Source organism: Equus asinus, unplaced genomic scaffold (assembly GCF_041296235.1).
Source record: "Equus asinus isolate D_3611 breed Donkey unplaced genomic scaffold, EquAss-T2T_v2 contig_197, whole genome shotgun sequence".
NCBI lineage: Eukaryota > Metazoa > Chordata > Mammalia > Perissodactyla > Equidae > Equus > Equus asinus.
The window spans coordinates 1334933-1360706 of NW_027224846.1; the positions used below are offsets into that span (position 1 = coordinate 1334933).

Here is a 25774-nt window from a genome sequence, read left to right on the forward strand (position 1 = left end):
TCAGATTTAACCACATGTTAAAGTGAGAACGTTCTTCACCGCACACGTTGCTCATGCACTAATACAGACCACGGCAGAGGTTAAAAAAAAAAAAAAGGATGTTCACTGATTCTATCTGGGTTCATTTTAACGGAACCATTAATGGTAGCTTATATTTAATTAAAAAACAAAAACTCCGAAAACAAATGCTAAACTGGGCGTGCCACTAGGATCACAGGCATAAACCATGACTGTCCTAGGCAAACTGGGATGATGTTCACCGTACATTTAAGTGTTATCCCCATTTAACAGATGAAGAAAGAGATGCAGGGACAGAGGCTAATTCACAGTAAAGAGAATTTATTGTAAAGCTAATTAAACTTAAGTTCAGAGCCCTTCATCTGCATATTCCCCTTCCAAGCCCTATACCTAATTTTGTAGTCACAATTTTGTATTCTTTTTTCCATTATGAAGGTCCCTCACAACCTGATCTGCTCCTATACAGAGAGGTTTAATAATTAACCCAAATTCACATAGGACTGGTTTTTTTTGCTTGCTTTTTTGGGGGTTGTTTTGTTTTTAAAGATTTTATTTTTCCTTTTTCTCCCAAAGACCCCCAGTACATCGTTGTGTATTTTTAGTTGTGGGTCCTTCCAGCTGTGGCATGTGGGACACCACCTCAGCATAGTCTGATGAGCAGTGCTATGTGGGCGCCCAGGATTCGAACTGGCGAAACCCCGGGCCGCCGAAGCAGTGCGCACGAACTTAACCACTCGGCCACCGCGCCAGCCCTAGGACTGGTTTTGATTTGATCTGGAAAATATATAGTCATACAAGAAAACGGAAAAATAGTATTGATTATTTTTCCCCAGAAGAATCCTAACTGGTATCACTGTCTTGGAGTCTTTCACCACTATATTCCAAACGACACACCACTACCACCACAAACAAACAGTCATAGAATACCACTTTCACTGTGGTACTTCTGAATTTGAATGACTCCTCAATATCCAACAGATCAAATTTCAACTTCTCAGTCTGGTTTTCAACCTCACCATCACGCAGACACATATATACATTTTTAAGTATTTAAATAAGTAATCTTGTCTCCAACTATTTACATAACATTTATTTTATTCTTTTTCTCCATCAAACTTTCCTTTAGCCTTGTTTCTGATTTGCCAAACTCTCAGCTAAAACTTTCCTATGTTCTACTATTGTTCACACTGTTTTTTTTAAATCATATATTTTGGCCCCTGATCTTTCAATATTTTCAAACTTTATGGAATGTCATATTCCCCCCTCCCCAATAAGCTACAAATCTCTCAGAAAGAGACTAAATTTCAGTTACTTTATACTCTGACCTGGCACAGTGCCTGGTACATAGCACTCACTAAATACTTTGCACAGGTGAATATTCTAGGCCTACATTTACAAATGCAAACCTCTCCTTCACCTAAATTCAAACAGGATTTTATCTGTGTCTTTCTTATGACACGGGTTGCATTCTTCAATCTAAGTTATAAAAATAAACCTCCTCTAATTAAAACAAAAAGTCTTCTTACACTGCATGTATAGTGCTGTATTTCAGATCTATAGTTGATCCCATTCTGAATAGCATATCGAGGCCCAAAGACTGGTCACATCTTTATCTTCTCCTTTCTCTCTTCTCTTCCTACCACCTTCATGTCTGAGGTGGCTATGAATTTGGTGAAACAAATCATCAATCACCAAATACTGAAAATAAAAGAGAATCTTTTCCAAATTAAAAAGATCAGTGCTTATACCTGTCCTCTTTCAAATTTACACCTCAATGTGACTAGGAAAACACAGGGTCTCAGTGCTGACGTAAAAGTACAAAACAAAGATTAGAGTTCTAGGTCAATGATTCCCAGACAACTAAAAAAAAAAAATTATTTAATTGGTAAGACTGACAAATGATTCATATTTTTAATTTTGTCAAGAAAGGACTTGGGACCAGCCCTGTGGCCGAGTGGTTAAGTTCGCGCCCTCTGCTTAGGTGGCCCAGCGTTTCACTGGTTCAGATCCCGGGCGTGGACATGGCACCACTCATCAGGTCACACTGAGGTGGCGTCCCACATGCCACAACTAAAATATGTACTGGGGGGATTTGGGAAGAAAAAGCAGGGGGAGAAAAAAAGAAAGGACTTAAAATGGGAGGGGCATTTTAAGTCAAAAAAAAGAATATAATTTTAGGAAAAAAAGAAAGAAACCATTAAATTGAAAAATCTGACATTATGGCTGATTAGCAAGTTTCAGGGACAGTAGACTGGGAACTGCTATCATAGATATGTCAATTAGTTTCAGCTTAGACCAAATCTCTTTACCCTAAATGAGACTTTGTTTGAAATGAAATGTTATATCTTCAAAGACGTCCACAAAGCATAACACTAAAGCCAAACCAAGTAATTTAAAAAGCAAAATAAGGAAAGCTTATTTCTTCCCTAGCCACCAGTCCCTTCCCTCACAAAAAAAATCTTACATATGACTGGTAGACTCCCCAAACAGAAGAGCAGCAAAAAATTAAATGCCAAGTTTCTTTTATGCCAAGAAAACTTGCAAAGACCTTTGCAATTGTAAAGACGCTCCTATCAAATGATTCTGCAATTAAACTGTATATCAGGTCCCTATAATACACAACAAGAATACCCTGGTTTGATTTAGTGTATACAATCAGGTTGCTACAACCAAAATATAAACTTGCTATAGCCTGCTTCATTCATTTCCTTGGAAAAAAGGTAGAAAGCCTCTTTGCAAGTGTTTTCCTGTCTTAATGCAGACCTATCTACTGTCTGCCAAATAATCCTTTCAGGTTCTTTAATACTGCCCTCCCAACCCATCTCTTCTAAGAAGCCTTGGTAAAAACTAGGTCTCCAATTTGATAATTATTTATCTCACTTCCTTTTCAGCTTTTAAGAACCTGTGTTTCATTGTTTCTCTGTGGCGCTTGTTCTGTGCAACACTGTTATCCTTCAAGGTTTAAGGTAATTTCTCTGTTCTCTAAATATCCATAGCCCTTTACATGTGCCACTTTCACAACACTCGTATTTCTACATTGCATAGCATAGCATAGCCATTAAGCATATGGTTCTCAAATAACTGTCATTGATTAGCTGGGTGACCTTGGGCAAGCCACTTAACATTAACAGTGCCTCAGTTTCCCTATCAGTAAAATGAGGATAACATTTGTACATACCTCATAGGGTTCTTCTTAAGAGTAAATGAGCTAATATACAAAAAGTTCTTACAACAGCACTTGTTATATATTAAGTACCATTTAACTATCTAGTCTTAAAATCATTCACCTAATTCAAATCTCACCATTCTACCATAAATTCTTTTTGTGGTCCAAAGTTTTATCTTTTTCTCTTTTGAATCCCACTATACAGCTTGACAATGCCCTAAACAGGGAGGCAAGTAAAAACGTATTTGTTGAATTAATTAATGCCGAATTCTCTGATGGAGCAGCTCTGAGAGAGCTTTGTAAATGTTCTCTAGTTACTCGTCTGTATTTTAAGTTCCTAACAGTTCTCAAAATTTTCAAACAAAAACTAATCCTACAACAGAGGGAAATAAACAAGTACTCAAGGATGGTCTGAGACAAGGATTAAAACTTCTACTCTATAGCAGCTCCAATCAACTGCTAGTGATTACTAAGCACTGTCTCAGATTCTGAGGCCCTTACGGCCTCATGGTCAGAGCGCCATGATCAACTAATCTTGTCTACCTTTGTTTGCTGGGATAGTACAAAGTGGAGACACTCATTTTTTCATTACCAATCTGGAGTTTGACCCTAACGAGCCCAACCTCCCCAAGAAAATTTATTTAAAATTCCATATTTTCTCTTACAACTTCACACAAGTTTTGCCTTTTACTCTATAACATATCCATGTTTACTTAAATTAAAAAATATATTTTCCTCCGATCTGTGAATAAAACTGATGCTCCAGGGAGATGTGTCACGTTTCTTCTGTGGTTTCTTAACCCCCTGGGACCTAATATCTCCAGGTGCAGCACTATCTCATTTTGAGAAACACAATCCTAGACTACACGTTTCCTGCAGTACATTGCTTTTGCATCCTCCCACTAGCAACCAAAATACTACTCCCTGAATAACCAGAAGATATATGACAGAATAATAATAGCACCTATATTTTAATACTGCTTAAGCATTTGTAAGATGATTTTGTATCTCATTTAATATTCACATTTTAAAGAATTCAAAAACATCAAATTATAATCATGTATCAACTAAATTGTGTGACGTTTGTAAGTGAGTTTTCACTTTTCTCCAAAGTGGAAGCATGATGCTAGAACATTAGCTAGGAATAAATCAGATAAACTTCTAAAATACGATGCTAACATATCTTCAACAGGATAAATGCTATTGCTAAAATTATCAGACATCGTTACAATACTTGAACACAAAAGCTGTCTTTCCTCTTATAAAATTCCTAAGAATTTAAATGTGTTATATTCTAACCATATCATCACTGTCCTGGGTCTACTTGTGACAAAAATTGTATTTAATGGCTTAATGTTTCAATCAAAACAATTCTTTTCGTCAGGGGAATTTGATCAAACGAAATTACAGGCCCACATGATTTCTATCCTAGTGGACTTGAAGGTCAACAGCAATGAACAGGTTACATAAAGCTAAACTGTCAACTCATCCTCCTTTATGTGATTAATTCTAAATACAAAACAAATTGTAAATTCTCTTGTAAGTTAAAGCAAAAAACGCTTCACTTTCCCTCCCTTGCAAAAACAAACTAAATTGGATTTATGGTGGATACGAGCCCCCACCAATGGATTTAAGGGCAGCAGGGAATGGCCTCTTCCATAACGCCTTACAAATTTGTGCAAAGATGATATATTGACGCAAAGAAATCCCATGGAAAAGGGAGAAGCAGGGCCGAGAAGAGGGCTCAGCTGCTCAGAGGTCTCACTAGAGGAGGAGGACCCGGGAGGCGGGGGAGGGAGAGCAGAGAACCTCACCCACGGCGGGCCCCACATGTGAAGCTTTTGGAAAGACAGTGGGGGAAAAGCTGAGCTGCTTTCGGTTTAAGAGCAGAGACATGGTGCTAGGGTCCCCGGCTTGGGGAAGATTAAAAGACCTCTCCTAGCAAGTTGCCCCCAGGCAAGGCTGTGCCCTCCCCTCCGAGGCCTAGGAAAGAGGCGCCATGACGGGAATGCACGTCCAGGGACGCAAGGCTACAGTCTCAAGCTCCAGCAGCACGACTCACTGGGAGCCCCCGACCCAGTTCATCTCCCCAAAACTTCTGAGAAGACACTGGGGTTCTGACAGCTGCACTTCAGACGGCTCCGTTCAGTGCTAAGCCACAGCTTCCTCGGTTTCAGCCCGCTCCTCTCCGGCCCACGGGCCTATAGCCCAGCCTCCCTACAGCCTTTGAGGCCTGGTTAGGCTCCTTCCGGGTCTCCCGGCAGCCTCTGCGGTTTCTGCGGAGACGCTGTCCTGAGAGGGCCGCAGGGGACGCCGTGGGAAGGCAGCGCGTCCGAAAGAGGAAGAACACAGCAGTTTCAACCGGTCGGGCGAAGGAACCCTCAAGAAATGAAGTGTCGGGCTGTGGCCGCAGGGTTAGTGTTTCAAACCACCCCCACCATAGTTTTATTTACTTTGCTGTAGGTCTCAGCCTTTTTTTTTTTAGGTCAAAGAACAGACTGAGGGGAGAAAAAGAAGGCAAGAACAAAGATATGGATCCGTAATCCTCAAGATGATGTTTCCATTCCCACATCACTCCATATCCAAATCCTTTAAATATCTTTCACGTGCAGTTTCAATATTCAGTACACAGTTGTTTATTAGAAATATTGCGCTGTAGTAACTTACCATTTTGTGGGTTTCTTAGAGAGCTTGATCAAAACTGGGTTTAGCTGTAAAGACCCAAAGACTTTAAACACCTTACCGAAAAAAATCTCAAAACGAAAGTTGGATTTTACTGATCGTTTCTGTGTTATGTTTGTATATCCTCACAAAACGTTTATCTTACACACTGTTCTATGATATTTTGGTTAGAAACTAGAAATCTCCTGTACCAAACAAATGCACAAAATGGTTTTTTTTCCCCAATTGTCATGATTGTTTTCCAGATTTTTAACCTGGGCAATCTCTCATTTTCAAATATGATACATTTTCTGTTAACTCATTGGGAAATAGTGCCTAAAATATAGTTGCCTAAAATAGGATTATGTGCCCTGGTAGACATCGTTTAATCATAGAAATACTGATTTTTGTCACAAAAATTCACCAAAGTATATCTATCATTGGTTTGAATTAAACCAAGTGAGTATAGCATTTCAGAACAAATTAGTCTTCGTCATGGAGTAGCTCATTGTTTTTCAGTAACTAAACCATACAATCGAGTCAGAAGCAATGGCCCAGTGTGTTAGCCTTTCCTACTTTCAACATTTTGAAACAGGTACAAATTAACTAAATTAACTAGAAGGGGAAAATAATTTTAGAGAGGATTGACTGACCTTTTAAAATATATTCTATAGGTAGAGACATAAAGGACAGGTTGACCAATCTGTTGAGAAGAGTCAAGAAGTGGGAGCTGGATAGAACCGTGTCTTCTCTCTGACTAGAGTCACTGCTTTCTTTCCAGTCACAGAGAGGCAGTGGAAGTGGTAAATTAGGCTAAGGAAAGATTAACCTATGAGATACATCCTCAGACAAGATATTTGCTGGGTTTTCCTTCACAGCAAAAGACATTTCATTATGAACCAGTTATTAGGTGGTTATTTGTAACAGATGAAATATTGACCTAAGATCTCATCTTCATTGTGTTTGTGGCTCACATGAATAAGGCTAGCATGACTGGTAGATAATGAGTCAAATGCTGTGCTATTTTAGGGCCAGTAGGGCAATTAGGTAATCTCTTGGGTCAGGAAACAGTTCAAGAAAGGAATACAGCACAGATAAAATACTACTTAGCAAATGCATCCTTCTCAGCAAATGCATCCCAAATCTTAAACCTTAATTTATCTTTATTGCTAAAAATTATTTACTCTCTGGTGATTTACTATCTAAACACATAACACATATTATCTACATTATACATTTTTATTCATATACTTATATAGGTAGGTCTCTTTATTATAAAAATTTATTTCTGATGTTTTACTGTTTATAAAGCATGTAGTTTTCCTAATATATGTGTATATATATATATAGTCTCTAATATATATATAAAGTCTATTTAATCCTGCTCTTCCATGGTTGTTGGTAATGCCCACTGTGACACTGACATTGAGAGTATCACACTTGAGAACAGAGTAATTTGATAATTATTGCTTATTTTTTAACTTTCATTCATTTTCAAGATCTTTTTTTAAGATTATTTCTCCTCTCTTAAGAAAAATTTTAATGCTTTCCCATATAAACACATGTAAAGTTGAGAAGATTGAGTGGAAATTAGGCTGAATTATGTTTACTATAGTAACAAGTGACTTTTTTTCACTCTTTTTTTCTCACCTAGTTTGAAATTCAAACTAAATTAGCATTCTTTCTGCTTTAATTGCATGGCAATATAAAAAATGAAAGAAGTACCTTGACATTCTTAGTTTCTTACTTAAATGGCATATATTTCCAACTGGAATTATGTATCTGTTTTCCTATCATCTTGAATTCTTCCTCTGCCTTCCCTGAAGTCTTGAGCTTGGTCTCAGATGCTAGGACCAACCCTGACTCTTGGGGGTAGGGTAGAGTGAAGGGTGGGAGTGGAATTAAAATGGTGATAGTTACATCTGTACTTAAGTGGCTCATCATTAGGTCAAATCTCACATTAACCTTTTCCCCAGTTCTAGTAACTGGCCTCCAACCTTCCCTGCACCACAATTCCGGTAACCAAATTTCTGTCTTTCTATCTTGATTATTTTCCTCATTCTAATAAGTCTTTCACTCAAGCCAATAAAAGCTTGTTCCTATACCCTAGCTTCATTATCAGTTGATAAACTGACCTACCTACAACTAAGTGCAGGCCTGATTCGATCTCTAACCTTCTTTGCTTCTAGATTTCCCACTGCCCTGCTCCTCCCCTGATGTGGCTGTCCTATGCCAGTGATGCAGGCCACTTGCCTCGACTGCCAGCTGCTTGCTGACCGGTGCAACCCTCTGTGAACGTGTTCTGCCTGGCTGAACATCCTCCTATCACCCCCAGCTAAGTTTACCCTGGCCCTCCACCTGTCTTATCACAGTCAGGAGATGTGACATAAAGAATTAAAGTTTATAAGGGTAAGAGATCCTTACTTTGACACATGAAAAACGTGAGATTAGGAATAAAAGATTTTGAAAATAACCACTATAACACTATGATCTCTACATACAGACTTAGAAAGTCTCAATGGAATGAATGATAGATTGTGCTGCTAATATGGCCAGCTATAAAAGAAATTTGCATGAATTTGCCACTCATGTATTAGTCAATCTGCTGAATTGAATGCAAACAAGTGAAAAGAGACCTGTGATGATTCTTGAAATTCATATAGGTACATGGGAAAGGAGTTTTAAAAGTTTAAGGCTATTGTTACTTGTGAAAAGGAGAATAGTTCTTTATTCACAGTAAACTGAATAATGAAGATCATTCAACACTGAGACAGGTTTTATATTCTAGCACAAGGGTTGGCAAACTTCTTCTGAAGAGGGCCAGATAGTGAATATTTTAGGCTCTGTTTCATCTATCCAGCTCTGGCTCTGTGGCTTGAAAGCCATAGAAAATAAGTAAATAAATAAATGGGTGTGGCTGTGTTCCAATAAAACTTTATTTATGGACACTGAAATAAAAATTTCATGTAATTTTCATGCACCACAAAATATTATTATTCTTGTGATGCGTTTTCAACCATTTTAAAATGTAAAAACTGTTCTTATCTCAAGGGCCATAAAAAAATAGGTGGCGGGCCAAATTTGGCCCACTGGTTGGGTTATAATTTGCCAACCTCTGTTCTAATTTAATGCATATCTTCCCAGGCTTCCAGTTGACTAGAAATGTGTATGTATGTTGTGGGGGGTGGTGGGTGTGGGGAAGCAAAAATGTTTTTGCATATTCGAAAACACACTCATCCTTACCTAAACATTTTACATATTTAACAGTATGCAGAATTTCGCTTGACTGTTTAGCAGTTTAAGTCCTCCATTAGGGATGTAGGGAAAATTTTTTTAACACTCTTTGTTTGAATCAAATAACCAAAGTGGGAAGTAGCCAATAGATTATCTCTAACCCTAAACAAAACAAGCAAAACAAAAGTTTGCAAAAGACAAAGAACTCTCAAAAAATGAAGTAAGGTCCCAGAGAAGCTATTTCCACCATCTAACTCCAGTTGGATTCCCAAATGGTTAACTTTAGGTTATAAAGTCACACACCTCCAAGTAACAACTATCTAAAGGACACAGAGGGTGGTAGAAGTGAAACACTGCTCTTTTTTATTCAATAGTCACCTTGTAAATAAATACCAGTGCATCAGATCTGCATTGCTAAAAATAGCAGTTGTGGGGCTGGAAGATTTTTATTGTAAGGACAAGTAAACATAGAGATGGAGATATAGCAAAGAACTATTTTCTATATTGCAGAAGACTTCTCTCCTATTTATTTACAAAATATGCCCTCAATTACGACTTGTCTGATAGATTCTGGGACTTCATGAGAAACACAGACAGAAAAAATAAAATAAAATGGGACTGAAAAACAGATCTAAGTATTTGATAGTTTGTTTTCTCCAGTGTCCCTCCCGCTTGTCCCTTTCCTCTCTCTCCCTTTCAGATTCAGTCCATACCCTTTCAGATTCATTCCATATCCTTTTCACATTCATTTCATGTTGGTCCTCTTGCCCCTCCTCCCTCATCTCCCTAGCTCCTTCTCCCTCATCTCATTTTATAGCGCTTGGAAATTTCCTTTTCTTTCCGCTCTTCCCCTTGTGGTATCTACTAAAACCTTAGAGGAGTGATGTATATTCTGAAACTTCTGTGCGTTTCTAAGTGACGCTGAGCATGCTCAGTAGCTGGGGCAGGTTTTGTCTCCCGCGGCTGCCCTGATTCGACCTTTCCAAAAATAGACATTTAACTCTTTGGACTCCTGCCTAAGGATGTAATTCGCTTTGCTTTCTCCTCATTTTCAAGGTTCAAAGGGAAGCGGCGAGGATTCCAAGGTCCCACCATCCTCACAGCCAATGAGGGGCCTGTGAGGGAGGAGCTTGGGGCGGCTTAGTGCAGCTTGAGCTTCTGAGGGAATCATCCCCAGTAGGTGCGGTGGAGTCTGAGCTCCGCTGCACCTGTCACAGCAGAACAAAATTGAAAAAAACAAAAGCAAAATTTAAATAAAGAAGAGAAGAAATGCTGCGGACTATGGAACGTTGTAGGACTTTCTGAAACATTTGCTGGGGATTCCGGGGGATCATGATCTTTTAAAACCAATTCTTTTTGAAGCCGGTTTGGGTAATTGGGAAAATGACACATATGCTAAATGCAGCAGCTGATCGAGTGAAATGGACCAGATCGAGCGCTGCTAAAAGGGCTGCCTGCCTGGTGGCTGTGGCATATGCTCTGAAAACCCTCTATCCCATCATTAGCAAGCGTTTAAAGCAATCTGGCCACAGGAAGAGAAAAGAAGCAGCTTACCCGACTGCAGAGAACAGAGAAATACTGCATTGCACCGAGACCACTTGTAAAAATTCTTCGCCTGGAGTGAATGCAGATTTTTTCAAACAGCTACTAGAACTTTGGAAAATTCTCTTTCCAAAACTTGTGACCACTGAAACAGGGTGGCTCTGCCTCCACTCGGTGGCTCTAATCTCGAGAACATTTCTGTCTATCTATGTGGCTGGTCTGGATGGAAAAATCGTGAAAAGCATTGTGGAAAAGAAGCCTCGGACTTTCATCATCAAATTACTCAAGTGGCTTATGATTGCCATCCCTGTTACCTCTGTGAACAGTGCGATAAGGTACCTGGAGTGCAAACTGGCTTTCATCATCAAATTACTCAAGTGGCTTATGATTGCCATCCCTGCTACCTCTGTGAACAGTGCGATAAGGTACCTGGAGTGCAAACTGGCTTTCATCATCAAATTACTCAAGTGGCTTATGATTGCCATCCCTGCTACCTCTGTGAACAGTGCGATAAGGTACCTGGAGTGCAAACTGGCTTTCATCATCAAATTACTCAAGTGGCTTATGATTGCCATCCCTGCTACCTCTGTGAACAGTGCGATAAGGTACCTGGAGTGCAAACTGGCTTTGGCCTTCAGAACTCGCCTAGTAGGCCATGCCTATGAAACCTGTTTTACAAATCAGACTTCTTATAAGGTGATCAATATGGATGGGAGGCTGGCAAACCCTGACCAGTCTCTTACTGAGGATATTATGATGTTCTCCCAATCTGTGGCTCACTTGTATTCTAATCTGACCAAACCTATTTTAGATGTAATCCTGACCTCCTATACGCTCATCCAGACTGCTACATCCAGAGGAGCTAGCCCAATTGGGCCCACCCTATTAGCAGGGCTTGTGGTATATGCCACTGCTAAAGTGTTGAAAGCCTGCTCTCCCAAATTTGGTAAATTGGTGGCTGAAGAAGCTCATAGAAAAGGCTATCTGCGGTATGTGCACTCCAGAATTATAGCCAATGTTGAAGAAATTGCCTTTTACAGAGGACATAAGGTAAGATAGAAATTAAGATGATGGGTGAAATGTGAGACTGTTCAAGCTGCCACTGCAGTGCTAGATACCATCTGTTGTACTGTTGATGGACCCACTTCTTTAACATTTTAGACTCCTATGACATCTAAACCTGTACTAGAATGTATGCTTCCTTACCCTTTTTACTCACAAGTTGTTAAAGAATTATAGAGTGCAAACTTTTCTAAAGTTTCATGAGAATAAAATTTTCAGCACTCAGTCTACTTAGCCTCAGTTACCCAAACATGCTCAGAATTATCTCTGAAGCATTTTCTTAAAACTTAAATCCTAATTGGGTGTAGAACATTAGAAGAAAATGTGTTTGGAAACTGAGTAAACACATGTCCATTGAGATGGAAAATTTAGGATGGTATTCTCTTGTTGTTATTATTGAGGGCCCTTTGTTTTTAAGAGGAAAAAAAACCCTGTCCTTTTACATGAAAGACAAGTTTAACAATTTTGCATGTCTGGTCAGCAATGGAGGGTCCTCAGTCCTAAGAAGTGCAGGAGAGTGTGTCTCACAAATAGCATTTCCAACTCTTAGTTAATGTTCAGCACCATGTTTGACACAAATAAAAAGAGGCAGTGAAATGAAATTTTGTCTGGCTTTGAGAGAAAAGCTAAGATTAGAGAAGAAATGAGGAGGAGAAAAGGAATTTCAGAACGTTATTTCTGAATACTAAAGATTTTCGACATTAAGCAGATCCCTAAAATAGTTAGCCTAATTACATAAACTTCCAGAGCATTGAAGTAACCTCAGAATATTAAATACGACCAAATTTTTTAAGGTGATGCATCTGAAATCTTAATACAAATGACTTAGTACAAATGAAATATTCAGGTATTCTTAAGTTGAAATGGTATTTTAATTCCCAAGCAGAATTCTTTACTTTTTGAAGCATCATTAGTTATCAAGACAAATGTTTACAGTAGTAGGAATCTGAAGAAGAAAATTTAAAGCAAATTTAGGACTTCTACTCCCCCTTGAAAATTGGCCTTATATGTTGTATTAGTCATATTGACCTGTGATTCTTCTTGAATCATTGAACTCAGTGATTTAAATTATAGCATGCTGTAGGCCTCCGGCATTTAAGACAAAATCCAGCAAATTGAGTTAGTTCGAAAATGGAATCTAATTACACATATGTGTGTCATGTGTTTATTTTCAAATATTTTTGGTGTGATCAAGAAGGATAAAGTTCTAACATTGTTTACTCATGTCTTATAGAATATCGTTTAATTTTAACCTCATGCAAGTAATTTTGAAATAAAAATTATAAATCACTGACATGTACTTTATATTTACTAAGTATCATGGGTTTTTTTCAATAGTATAGGTGTGACCAAATTAAATAATAATGACTCATTCTTCTATTAATCTGTATTTTTTAGTTGTTAGAATCATAGATCATACTATACTAAGTAAAACAAAATAATGTGTACCTATCTTTAAAGAAAGCCTCCAGACATACAGTATTTACTTTTATAACTCATGCTGGGTTCTTGCCTCTTTTTCCCTCTATAGGTGGAAATGAAGCAACTCCAGAAAAGTTACAAAGCTTTAGCCGATCAGATGAACCTCATTTTATCCAAACGTTTGTGGTACATCATGATAGAGCAGTTCTTGATGAAGTATGTTTGGAGCAGCAGTGGACTGATTATGGTGGCTGTACCTATTATCACTGCAACTGGCTTTGCAGATGGTGGTAATGACAGTTATGCTTAATCTTCAATATATGTTTAGGATTATTTCTCTTGAAGGTGTCACTGCTGGTTTTGTGTGAGTGAAACTGAATATGTAGCCATTTTTCTGTGGTCATTAATGGTCAGAAACAGAGGCAGACTTTGCAACATCCAATAATAATACCTGCAATGTGAAAGGAGATAAGTGGCTCAAAAGTCCTTTCCAGTTGTGAGATATTTCAAATTAATATCTTGAAAAGCAGTGTAAGTTCTCTCCATGTGTTTTAAACTTCAGTTCTGCACATCCCATGTGTTTAGTCTATAAATATTCTGTAACTGGATCTGCCCTGTTTTGTGATTTGCAGAGTTGGTTGACTACATTAGGCAACTAGGAATATTGTTTTAGGAAGTGCTTCACACCATGGAACAAGATCTCCTCTACTTGTAGGTAACATGTATAAACCTCCTGTGTAGCATGATTTGGTGGCATTGTGGGGGTAGGGGTTGTCAAGCTGCCCCTGTCTAATTCTAGCTATCACCACCCCAGTGGTTTTTACCAACATTTTTCATCTTTGGGATAACTAAGAAAGATAAGGACAACAAGAACAATATTAAAACGTTTTGTAATACTTGAGATGGGAGTTTGGGTCTTAATGGGCAGAGACAAAGGGGAGTTAATTAAAGTAGCAGCATTTTCTGCTCTTCCTCCAAAATTTAACGTTCCCCCTTCTCTTTAAAAACCACTTGGTCAAAATTGGCCTTAGTGTTGAAGTAACTAAATAAAAGCATGGGCTTTGTAGTAAGACAGAGCTTTGCTCAACTCGTGGCTTTCCCTCTTCCTGCCTGTATCCTCTTAGTCATGTTAATTAAACTCTGAACCTCCATTTCCTCATCTGTAAAACGAGAATTGGAAAGGCTGCTTCAGAGGACTGTTGGGAGGATTTAACAGAATAATGTTTATAAAGTACAGAGCATGCTCTTGACGTTCTTGATACAGAGTGACAATTATTACCTAGGAAACAAAAGGCAACACTGAGAATAAGGTAACAGAATTCACACTATTTTACGGCTATTTTTGGTGTAGAATTAAGAATTATTTGTTTGAAGTCATCTAATAAAAACAAGTAAAAAAATTACCCTATACTTTAATATTTTGAAACAGTGCTTCAATGCTTTAACCAATTATTACAAAAAAACTTGTCAAATTTGAGTCATTCTTACCCTAAAATTGTTCATTTTAGTAAATTGGAATTTGTCAATCCCATGTGATAAGACTATAGATATACCAAATATACTCCACAACTCAACTGTCTAATACTGTGTTTAGACCACTGGGAAACTGAATTTTATCTATTTTTATGTTTTCAAAGTTTTATTTTTTAAAAAATCATTTAAAAAGTTTATATTGAATAAGGCGTTGTTAGTAATAGTATTTTTAGACATAATCCTTTCATTATAAGATAAAATAAATTGCTTTTTCAAAAAAGTATTGGAGAAAAAAATGACACAAAAATTTATGGTCTTGAGATTAGTTTTAGTAAGACACAACAAAATTATCAGATATTCATAGTGGATCTAAGTATATGGATGTTTTAAAAGTTTCATATATAACGTATAGAGACAACACCAATGACAAGATTATGGTGTAGTTCTCTTAGTGCTTGGAAGCACTGTCTTATTACAAAACCCCAGAGTATTCAACATAGAGCAGAGAAAATGCAGCTATTAATGGTGACAAATTAACCCCACAGAGACCAGTAAGAAGTAAACAGTGTATGCAAAGAATCTAACAATCTTATTTCTATGGGTGATGTAATAAGATATTTAAAAATAAATCCTGAAAATATCATATTAAATTAAAGAAACAACATTAAAATTTCAGATTGAAATTATGATAATCACAGTGATGCAAGTAAAATAAAGTAATTCTTAAAGCTTCTTTTCAAAAGAGGATTTTATACAAAGAGAAGCAGTATAAGAATTTCATAGAAGAAAAAAATAAATTCATATGACAGCATTATTATGAGAAGCTGCTTCAATATCTTCTGTAATTTCTAATGTTACTATATATACGCTTATAATGTTTGTACGTATTTACTAAAGACATTTGATCTACAATGATTTAACACATGAAAATATTGTTAGCATTTTACTCATACAAAATTATTTTTTCTAAATAATGATATATCTTTGAGGCTTTAGGTCTTGGAATTACATATCATATATTCTAATCTAATCTTCAGTCTTAATTTACACTTATGCCCTGAGTTGTCCCTTATGTTAGAGATGAATTAAATACATGATACTGTATATTTTAAAGCAAAAATAGGTGGAAAAAGTGGGTGAATGAGAGAAGAATGGCAAAGAGAAAAGGGAGAAAAAGTAGGATAGAGGAAAAAAAGACAATACAATAAAGAAGCAGGCCACTGTTCAGATCTTGACTCAGCTATTTAGTAGTTATCCATCCTTGAGAAATTTGCATAAACTTTATATGCCTCAGTTTTCCTCTCTTAACCATAGGTATAGTAATATATATCTTACAGAATTATGAAATTGTATATAATGTATTTAATGTGCTTTGAAACAGTTCTCAGCAAGTAGTAAGAATTCAGGTGGCTCATTGTTAATATTTATTCTATTCTTACCATGTGGGCTCTGGCATCAGATTGCCTGGGTTCAAATGCTTACTCTTTTGCTTACTAGGCTATGACTATGGGCAAGTCATTTAACCTTCTTGTGCTTCAATTTCCTCATTTCTGAAATGGGAGAAATTATAGCAGGGTTGTTAGGAGGATTAAAGAAGAGTACATGTGTGAAACTTAGAACAATGCCTGCTTCATCGAAAATGCTCAATAGACATTTGCTGGCACGATTATTGTTGTTAAGAGAGCAAGATATTTAAAAGTGATTAGGAAGTCAGAGGTAAAAGTGCAGATAGGAGGAAGAGCCTGCATAGTTTTTTTGGAGGAGAAAAGAAAAATAGTTTTGTAGTAGATTTGTTATACCACCCACCTACAACTTCAAGTGAAATCTTATGGTTAGGACAGGATTATGTTTATATTCAAGTTCACATTACAAAATTGCATGTGGAATCATGCCATTTTCACATCAGACGAGGAGCTTAGAGGTCATCCAGTCTGGAGACCCAGATTTGCCTAAGGGCACACAGATGGTTAGTGGAAGCACTAAGGATAGAAGACATTATGTGATTCCTAGTGTGTTACTTTTCTTACCTTCATCACGCTACCTCCATTTAGCTATATTGGAACTTAGTCTATAAGGGACTTAACTTAGTTTGAGACCAAGCAATCGTGGGAGCTAATGCTTGAAATAGAGGCATTGAAATAGTGAATTATATATTGCTTCTATTATATTTTCTTAGAGGACATTACCCCTTTCTTTGCTTTGTATTAAGAGAAAGACTGAAATTATGTCAAGAAAATAGTTACCTGGGAGCTGTATCTCAATTTTTTAATGTTATAGGCCACTTTTCTTCTCTTCATATCAAAAGCAGTTCTGGGCAAGGCCAGGGAAAGCTACTTATAGGTCCCTTCTGCCAGACCTTATCACAGACACCTGACAGACAGTGAAGAGAGCACCTAAGCCACTAGCACTGCCAGTAGCGTCCACATGTTGGTGATCTGCTAACGTGAGGTGGCACATCAGAAGTAGCAACTGAAAGCACTCTTAGGAATGGAACTGAACTCTACCATAACCCTCATAACATGGGTGATATTTTATTCCTAAAATGTACTTCCAACAAGATGATCTCCATAGCTCCTGCTGCAGGAGTATGTCTCATATTCAAATGCCAAATTGTTGAAATATAATTTTGTATTTGGGTCAGTTTACATATGACTACTCTCTTGTTGACCAATTATTGTCACAGTAATTATCAGTACATATCAAAGACATACTTTTTAGCTGTAATTAGCTATTCGTGTCAGGAGCTATAATTTTTAAAGTATAACATACATGCCCACAACGGCACAATCATTAGTGTACCACTCAGTGAACTGTCGCAAAGTCAACCCATACACGTGAGCACCACTGAGAAGAAACAGAACCTTACCTTCATCCTAGAAGCTCCCATCCCAGAAACCCCTTCGCAGTCTTATCCTCATCTTCAGCCTCCTACTCCCATCCCCGCTTCCTCCTGCCCCTGCCCCCATGCCACAGCAAAGGCAGGCATTTTGCCGATCATTCATTAGTATTTGCTGGGTTTTGAGCCTTATATAAATAGTATCATGCAGTACGTAAGAGATTTTTAGTTGCTCCACATCTTTGTCAATGTTTGATGTGAGTCTTTTTCCTTTTAGGCATTCTTATGAGTGTATAAGCGTGCTTCATTGTAGTCTTAATTTGCATTTCTCTGATGACTGAGGAGGTTAAGCACTTTTCATTTGTTTATTGGCTACTTGGATAGCCTTTTTTATGAAGTACCGATAAGTTTTTTCTTCATTTTTAAACTGGCTTATCTGGTTTTTGCTTGTTCATTTGTAGAGCTCTTGTGTATTCTGTAATGAGTAGTTTGTCAGATACACACACACACACACACACACACACACACACTCAAATCTCTTTTCCCACTCTATTCTTGCCTTTTCAGTCTCTTAAGTGTCTAAGAGAAGTTCATAATTTTAATATAGTTCAATTTATCAATCATTTTCTTTGTTGTTAGTGCTTTTTTTGTCCTGTTTAAGAAATATTTGCCTAACCCAAGGTCATAGAGTTATTCTCCTTTTTTTTTTTTTTGAGGAAGATTAGCCCTGAGCTAACTACTGCCAATCCTCCTCTTTTTTTTTCTGAGGAAGACTAGCCCTGAGCTGACATCCATGCCCATCTTCCTCTACTTTATACATGGGATGCCTACCACAGCATGGCGTTTGCCAAGCAGTGCCATGTCTGCACCCGGGATCTGAACCAGCGAACCCCAGGCCATCGAGAAGCAGAACGTGCCAACTTAACCACTGCACCACTGGGCCGGCCCTCTCCTATTTTATCTTCTAGAAATTTATTGGTTTTTCATTTCACATTAAGATCATCAGTTAGAATTGATGTTTATATATGGTATGAGGTAGGGTAAGATTGAGATTTGTCAAGGTGGCAAAGATAAAACATAAATGACAAGAAGTAAACTCAGATTGTAAGTCCAAAGAAAAAAGTACAGAAGGGTAGCCTGCTTTTTTAATTTTTAAAAAATTAATAGACAATTTTCTTTAGAATAGTTTTAGGTTTACAGAAAAATTAAGCAGAAAGTGTTCAGTTCCCAAATTTCCCCTCCTCCCATAATTTCCCTTGTTATTTACATCTTGTATTAATGTGATACCTTTGTTATAACTGATGAACCAATATTTATACATTAGTAACTGAAGTCCATAGTTTACATTAGGATTCACTCTTTGTATTATACAGTTCTATGGGTTTTGACAAATGTATTACATAACCTTAGTTTTAAATCCTTTCTCACCTTTTCAGTGAAATAGCAACAGATGTGACCGTGTTTCAATATATCCTTTTATTAGCAGAGCTGAAAATAGCAGTAAAATGAGAAGATATAATGTTAAATATTAAATCCTTAAGTGAGGCACTTTTGACAACGTATTCAAAATATTTGGTGAGGAAGATAAAATGTGTTGATCTGGGATACAAAATAGGTGAGTGCTTTAGGTCATGAATTTATATCTCTGACACTGAGGAATCTACCCTTCTCACAGAGGTTATGCAGTTGGCTGTTGTGTGCATGGCAAAATACTGCCGGCACTGCTCTCACAGTACTTTCCAAAGAACAATCCGTAGAATAAAAGTCAAATGAAATCTGTCCAGAGCTATTTGTAATTTTGTTGCTAAAAGCACGAAGAAAACCCAATAGGCATTAATCTGCTAAAGCGACGTGGAAAGTACCATGCCATGTCAAACACCAGTTCATCTGTGCTAGTGTTTTTACTTCTTAACAGAGACTGTCAGTAAAAGCTACTATTTAAACCGCTTTTAACCCAAATTCATAAAATCCCATGATTATTTTAGATCACCAGCCAGATTCTCTATGAGCCAAAACTGTTCTTAGTGCTTTAACTGATTCAGCAATTCACTATTTTGGTAGCTTGCTGAGAATCTTTCAGTAATTTTTTTGTGTCTATCTAAATTTTGTCACACATTTAAATGTAAGAATATCTACATTCTGTTTCCAGTCTATTTATTCAATCACATTTTTCACTCCTCACTTATACCAGCACTCAAAGCCTTTCTTTTTTCATTCCTCAGGGAAACTCACTCACTTCAAGGGGGCTAACAGGAGTCCTCTAGAGCAGTGACAACAGTAGGGCTAGGAGGAACCACATTGGACTATTTGTCCTCTTTTTTTTTTTTTAAAGATTGGCACCTGAGCTAACAACTGTTGCCAATCTTCTTTTTTTCCTTCTTCTTCTTCTCCTCCGCAAAACCGCCCAGTACATACTTGTATATTCTAGTTGTGAGTGACTCTGGCTGTGCTATGTGGGACACCACCTCAGCGTGGCCTGCTGAGCAGTGCCGTGTCCGCGCCCAGGATCCCAACCAGCGAAACCATGGACTGCCAAAGTGGAGCTCAGGAACTTAACCACTTGGCCACCGGGTGGCCCCTAGACTATTGTAAAAGGGCCCCATGAACTCATGGTGATTCTCATACTCGGGTGAAATCAGTGCCTGACACCAACCCATGCTGTAACTTGATCAGACTGTTTATCATTCAGTTGGCATTGCTTGAAGTTTCCCTTCTCTGTCCTGTTGCTTATACTATACTTATGATCTATTGAAATTATATGTGGTCTTCAAGGCCTCACTCACAGTCTACTCCTCCATGAAGCATTTCCTGTCTCTTGCAGCAAGAAATGATCTTTGCCTCCTCTAAACACCTCCCATTAACTCTCTTCATAGGCTGCCCTGCATAGTTATTTGGGAACTTGTCTTCTCTCTCCTACCAAACTGTAGGCTCCCTAAGGAAGGAGTCTGAAAATCACATTTATCCTTGCATGTCCTATAGCACCTTGCCTAATTTCTTGCATATCTAGGTGTTCAGTAAATATCTGCTGAGTGCATTTTACCTTATATTATGCGTGGATCTCTTTCAAACCCAGCTGAGCTGTCTGTGAGCAAGTAAATATGAAATTATCTGGTAGTCATAATAGGGCACAAGTTAAATATTTGCACTGATATGGAGAAAAAAAACCTTTGCACTGAGATAAATCAGCGAACAATAAATATCAAAGTTAGACTATGACTATCTATATCACTCTAATTTCTTCATTAATTTTCAGCATTTAATTTAGAACTTTGGAAATAATCTATAGACGGGCCAGATAGAGACTCAAATTGTTGGAAAGATTAAAGTAATGACTTGGAGAGAATAATTTTGAAGAATGAGACTAAATTAAATAGATATGCGATAATAACTAGAGAAAATAATAACAGCTAATATTTAGAGAACTTATTATAGGCCATAGATTAGACTAACACTTAATTTGTATTTCACCTTAAAACAACTCTTTGAGATAGAATTGTTTGAGATAGTATTATTGTCTCCCTCATTTACAAATGAGAAAATAGGCATGGAGAGGATAAGTGGCAAGTTCTACTTACCTTACTACCTGCCAATAAGTAGTAAAGCCTGGATTCAAACCTAGTCTGACTCCTCTTAACCGTAATTCTGCATTGACAGTAATTTAGGATGTTCATTCATCTATCCATCCCATCCATGCATCCATGCATCCATTCAATACACATTAAGGAGTACTATGTGCTGGAGACTCTGCTGAGTACTAGGAATAAAGAATAAAACACACATTCTTGACCCTTAAGAAACTTAAAGTCCATTGGAAAGGCCAGCAAAAGTTTCCAGGGAAACCTTGACTAAAGAGTTAACTCTTGAAGAAAGAGCTAGACAAAGAAGGAAGAGAAGTATATTGAAGTCAGAAGAAATCATGTATGCAAATAGCAGAGGATAAATAGAGTATTGCATGTTTGGGCTGCCGCTAGACTGTAGAGTGAGGGTTGGTTGAAACAGGTAGACAGAGGCTGGATTATGAGGGTCAGCTAACTTGCATTTCTATTAAAGGAACTACACTAGAAATATTTGCTTGTATTCCTATTAGTAGTATTTTATTGACCAAATCCATAGTATTTGATTGCCTAGCTGTAATAAGGGCAGGGAGTTGAATTTGGAAAAAGTCAAAAGAATGCTAAATGAAAATAGTCGTAATTCCTATAGACTTACTTTGGTTCCAAATCTCCTTCTAAAAAAATAATGAAACAAAAGAAAGCTTTAAATAAAATCTCGTACAAATATTGTATTTTCAATAATTCATTAAATTTCTAGGAAATTGCTGGTACTAATGAAAAATTTACATGTGGTTGTTTTGGCCACAATTTCATCTGTATAAAATAAAACATTTAGTTACTTGAAAAAACTCAATAGTTTTGTAATTTGCTTTTAGATCTAGAGGATGGCCCCAAACAAGCTATGGTTAGTGAACGGACAGAAGCCTTTACTACTGCTCGAAATTTATTGGCCTCTGGAGCTGATGCTATTGAAAGGATTATGTCTTCATACAAAGAGGTACTTGCATTTATTGTCATCAATTTGATTAAAATAAGATATATGAAAATCAAGCAAAATGTAAATTACAAGATATACTTAGTATTTTGGAAACATTTTTCTCTACCAAACATTGCTAAGAGTATAATCAAGATAAAAGGCAGCCCTCCCAAGTATATTGCTGCTAATACCCTTTAATTTTTACACTTTCAGTTATAGCTCCTCTTTTTCTGTCTATAGTATGACGTATTTGTTTTTAATTAAAAAAAAAAAAAAACCCACACCCCTAGGTGTGGATTCTGGAGCCAGAGTGCCTAAATTTAAATTCTTGCTCCAGTATTTACAAATTATATGAACTTACTCAAATTCCTTAACCTGTCTGTGTCTGTTTCATCATCTGTGAAATAAGGATGATGATAGCATTGACTTTGTAGGGTTGTTGTGAGTTAATGCATTAGAATGTTTAAAACAATACATATTAAGCAGTCACTAAATGTTAGCCAATAATATTACTTATATACCTTGCAAACTTTTACTCATCCTTCATGACAAGTCAAGCCTCACCAACCACCTCTAAAACCCTCTTGTGATTCCACCTTCTTCCCGCCTTCATTGCAGAGTCTGGCTCTACCTTCTCTGTGTTCACAGTACACCTGGTGCTTTACCACATTGTAATTGACTATCCCCTGCACCAGGCCCTGAGTGGAAAGCAGGAACTGTCTTACTCAGCTTTACATTCTTAATATCCATTTTAATGCTTGGAATGTTGTACGTGGTCGATAAATACTTGCTGAAAGAATGGTAATAAGACCTGCAGATATCACAGTGTTAAGACTGGAAATCATTTTATTCAGTTCAGATGTTACATAATATTCCCATGGACAGACATTCTCACTATTAATTACTCTTGTGGCTTTTGTATCAATATAAATTGCCAGAGCATCTTTATAAATTTAGCTGCCTATTAAATCAGCCTCGAATAAGCCATATAAAAGAGTTACAAAGTTTGTGATTTACCCACAAAACTTTTCAGTCTCATTCAACAACTGATTTCTTGAATTGGGTTAAAAAAATAAAAGTAAAGCCAGTTGTTTAGGGCCACGTACCAAACCAACTCAATTTTAAAAAATTTTTCAAATAGTAATTTTGATAATCTGAAGACACAGTTTTGAGGATAGGTTTTTTGATTAATAAATTACTATTAAAATTAAATGACAAATCAAAATTTTAGCCATCTCACATTAAAATACTTTGGTATCTAAGTCACAGAAAGAATATCAATTAGTTTTTCTACATTGTCTCCGACACAAAAACTGATTGCATTTTGCTTTATTTTGGCTGACTGTGCTTTGAATCACAGAATGTTCACTTCTAAAGAATCTTATTGCTGCTATGACAGCACATGAAAGCATCATGCATTCTCTGCTAGCTCCAGAGGGAGCAAGGGTCCTTTTTAGAGTTAGAGTTCAAGGGCAAACCCCCTGTCTTATATCCCAAAGTAATTTGTCCACAGTCACATTCTCAGGTTTTTTCAGACACTCTTGGCCCACTCCACCCTGCATCCTGGTCTACTAACTCCTTGCCTCCTGCTTTTCTTTAATTGACCTCTACATTTGGTTTTGGACTTTTTATTTTTTTATGCAAATATATTTAGCCAGGTTTCTTTTGAATCCATATTTTGTTAATCCTTAGCTCTGTTTTCCTCTGCTTGAGAACTCAGGAGATTTTTGTGGATAACATTTGAGAAATTACCCTTTAAATAGCTATAACATTAACATATAGAAATGTGATACTAATCCAGCTACAGACCTCTCACACAGTAGAAACACGGTAGAAAGCTTTTGACAGTAATATGCACTCTTTTACTGCTTGTTTTGCACACACAAAAATCTTACACAAATGTCAGCATTGTTGTATTATTCCACAATTTATTGTTTAAGAGACATTTACTAGTGACCTGCCTCGCTTATTGGTTCCAGTTTCCTAGTAAACATTTCTGTAAGGGAATGGTTTTTGTGCTTTCCTTTTCACTGAGAAAGATGGTCTTGACAGGAGATGAGTCACCTTTCACAGTACCCTGACAACAAGGTGTTCTTTTAATAGAAAAACAGCAGGAGATTCAGCCTAAATTGGATCACTGGCAGGATAGGAGCAAGGTACCACTCTATTGAGCCTTATGGACTAAAGCAGAGATTTATCTCATCTTATCTTTAATCTCACCTAGAAAAAAGTCGTATTTAATGTTTTTCTTTGGGCATATAAATCATGTTTGGCTTGAAAAGAAGCTGAATTGTGGAATTTGGACTGAAAAAGAGTTGAAGCTTTTCACTGAGCTCACTCCCAATTTTGGTATCCTCTAGCAGGGATATTTTCTCTGCCAAGCTTAGGAATTTTGACAATCAATTTGACTCAGAAACATTCATTTCTAATAAGAAAAATATGTATTTTTCTTCTATTTAAAACCTATTTTAAATTGAAAAAAGATATCAAAATAAAGGATCATAATTTCATTGAATGAACTTAAGCTTTTCACAAAATTTCTAATTTTCTGGAAATGAAATCTGTCATTTAAACGAGTCAAATCAGAAATTTGACTAAAGATTTATTTATTTATGAAGATTTTATTTTTTCCTTTTTCTGCCCAAAGCCCCCCGTACATAGTTGTGTATTTTCAGTTGTGGGTCCTTCTAGTTGTGCTATGTGGGACGCTGCCTCAGCATGGCTTCATGAGCAGTGCAGTGTCTGTGCCCAGGATTCCAACTGGTGAACCCTAGGCCGCTGAAGCAGAGCGCACAAACTTAACCACTTGGCCCCGGGGCTGGCACCAAAAGATTTGTTTTTTTTAAGATCGGTACCTGAGCCAACATCTGCTGCCAATCTTTTTTTTCCCTTCTCTCCAAAGCCCCCCAGTACATAGTGTATATTCTAGTTGTAGGTCCTTCTGGTTCTGCTATGTGCGATGCTACCTCAGCACGGCTTGATGAGCGGTGCTAGGTCTGCACCCAGGATCCAAACCAGCAAAACCCTGGGCCGCTGAAGTGGAGCGTGAAAACTTAAACACTTGGCCGTGGGGCCAGCCCCTTGACCAAAGATTTTTAAGTCTCACTAATATTCTGAAATCTTTACATTTCGTTTTTAACCGTGACTTGAATGAATAATTTTTTATGTGTTTTATAATCCCAATCAAACTTACATTGACACGTTGCTATGTTGCTCTCTTGATAAGCTTTTTACCGTTACTTGTTTTAGTTATCAGATATGTTATTTATTTTTCATGTATAATAAAATAGGATCTTTAACATTAAATCAAAAAGCTTATATGATTGCATATTTTTTTAAGTCTGTCTTGAGTATATTAACTCTATTTTATTTCTCTGTGTTGGTTTTAGATCACTGAATTAGCAGGCTATACTGCTCGAGTGTACAATATGTTTTGGGTCTTTGATGAAGTGAAAAGAGGCATTTATAAGAGAACTGCTGTCATGCAAGAGTCTGAAAACCATAGCAAGAATGGAGCTAACATAGAATTATCCCTCAGTGATACGTTGGAAATCAAAGGTATTAGACTCAAATGTTTTTGTATTTTTCCTGTATTTAAGTGTTTATCAACAGAACTAAAGTTTTCTAGAAGCTAGTCTTTAACAGATAAAAGAAACCAACATTTATTTATTTAAATAGTTATTCCTAAACTTAGTATTGCAGTCTGAGGAGTGGTGACTAACATTACCATTAAAAAAAAATTGTTACCTTTATTTAGAACAAAATTTCTAGAATTATTTTTGGAAACTGCACATATGGCAGAATGAATTGTTTGCTTTTAAAAATCAAAT

General features: G+C 37.1%; 1 protein-coding gene and 1 pseudogene across 1 annotated transcript in view; one reads left to right on the forward strand and one right to left on the reverse strand.

Annotated features, from left to right (window-relative positions):
- The window catches only part of LOC123276501 (regulator of DNA class I crossover intermediates 1-like), a 60908-nt pseudogene extending 55828 nt beyond the window's left edge, over nucleotides 1–5080 (reverse strand).
- A 393-nt stretch (nucleotides 5081–5473) lies between these two features.
- Nucleotides 5474–25774, forward strand: part of LOC123275642 (ATP-binding cassette sub-family D member 2-like) — a 62628-nt gene continuing 42327 nt past the window's right edge. The window contains exons 1-5 of the mRNA XM_070503516.1: nucleotides 5474–5598; nucleotides 10136–11671; nucleotides 13215–13395; nucleotides 21844–21965; nucleotides 25334–25502. Of these exons, the coding sequence (XP_070359617.1) occupies nucleotides 10463–11671; nucleotides 13215–13395; nucleotides 21844–21965; nucleotides 25334–25502 (1681 nt within the window). The 5' untranslated portion in view covers nucleotides 5474–5598; nucleotides 10136–10462. The remainder of the gene's footprint in view (nucleotides 5599–10135; nucleotides 11672–13214; nucleotides 13396–21843; nucleotides 21966–25333; nucleotides 25503–25774) is intronic.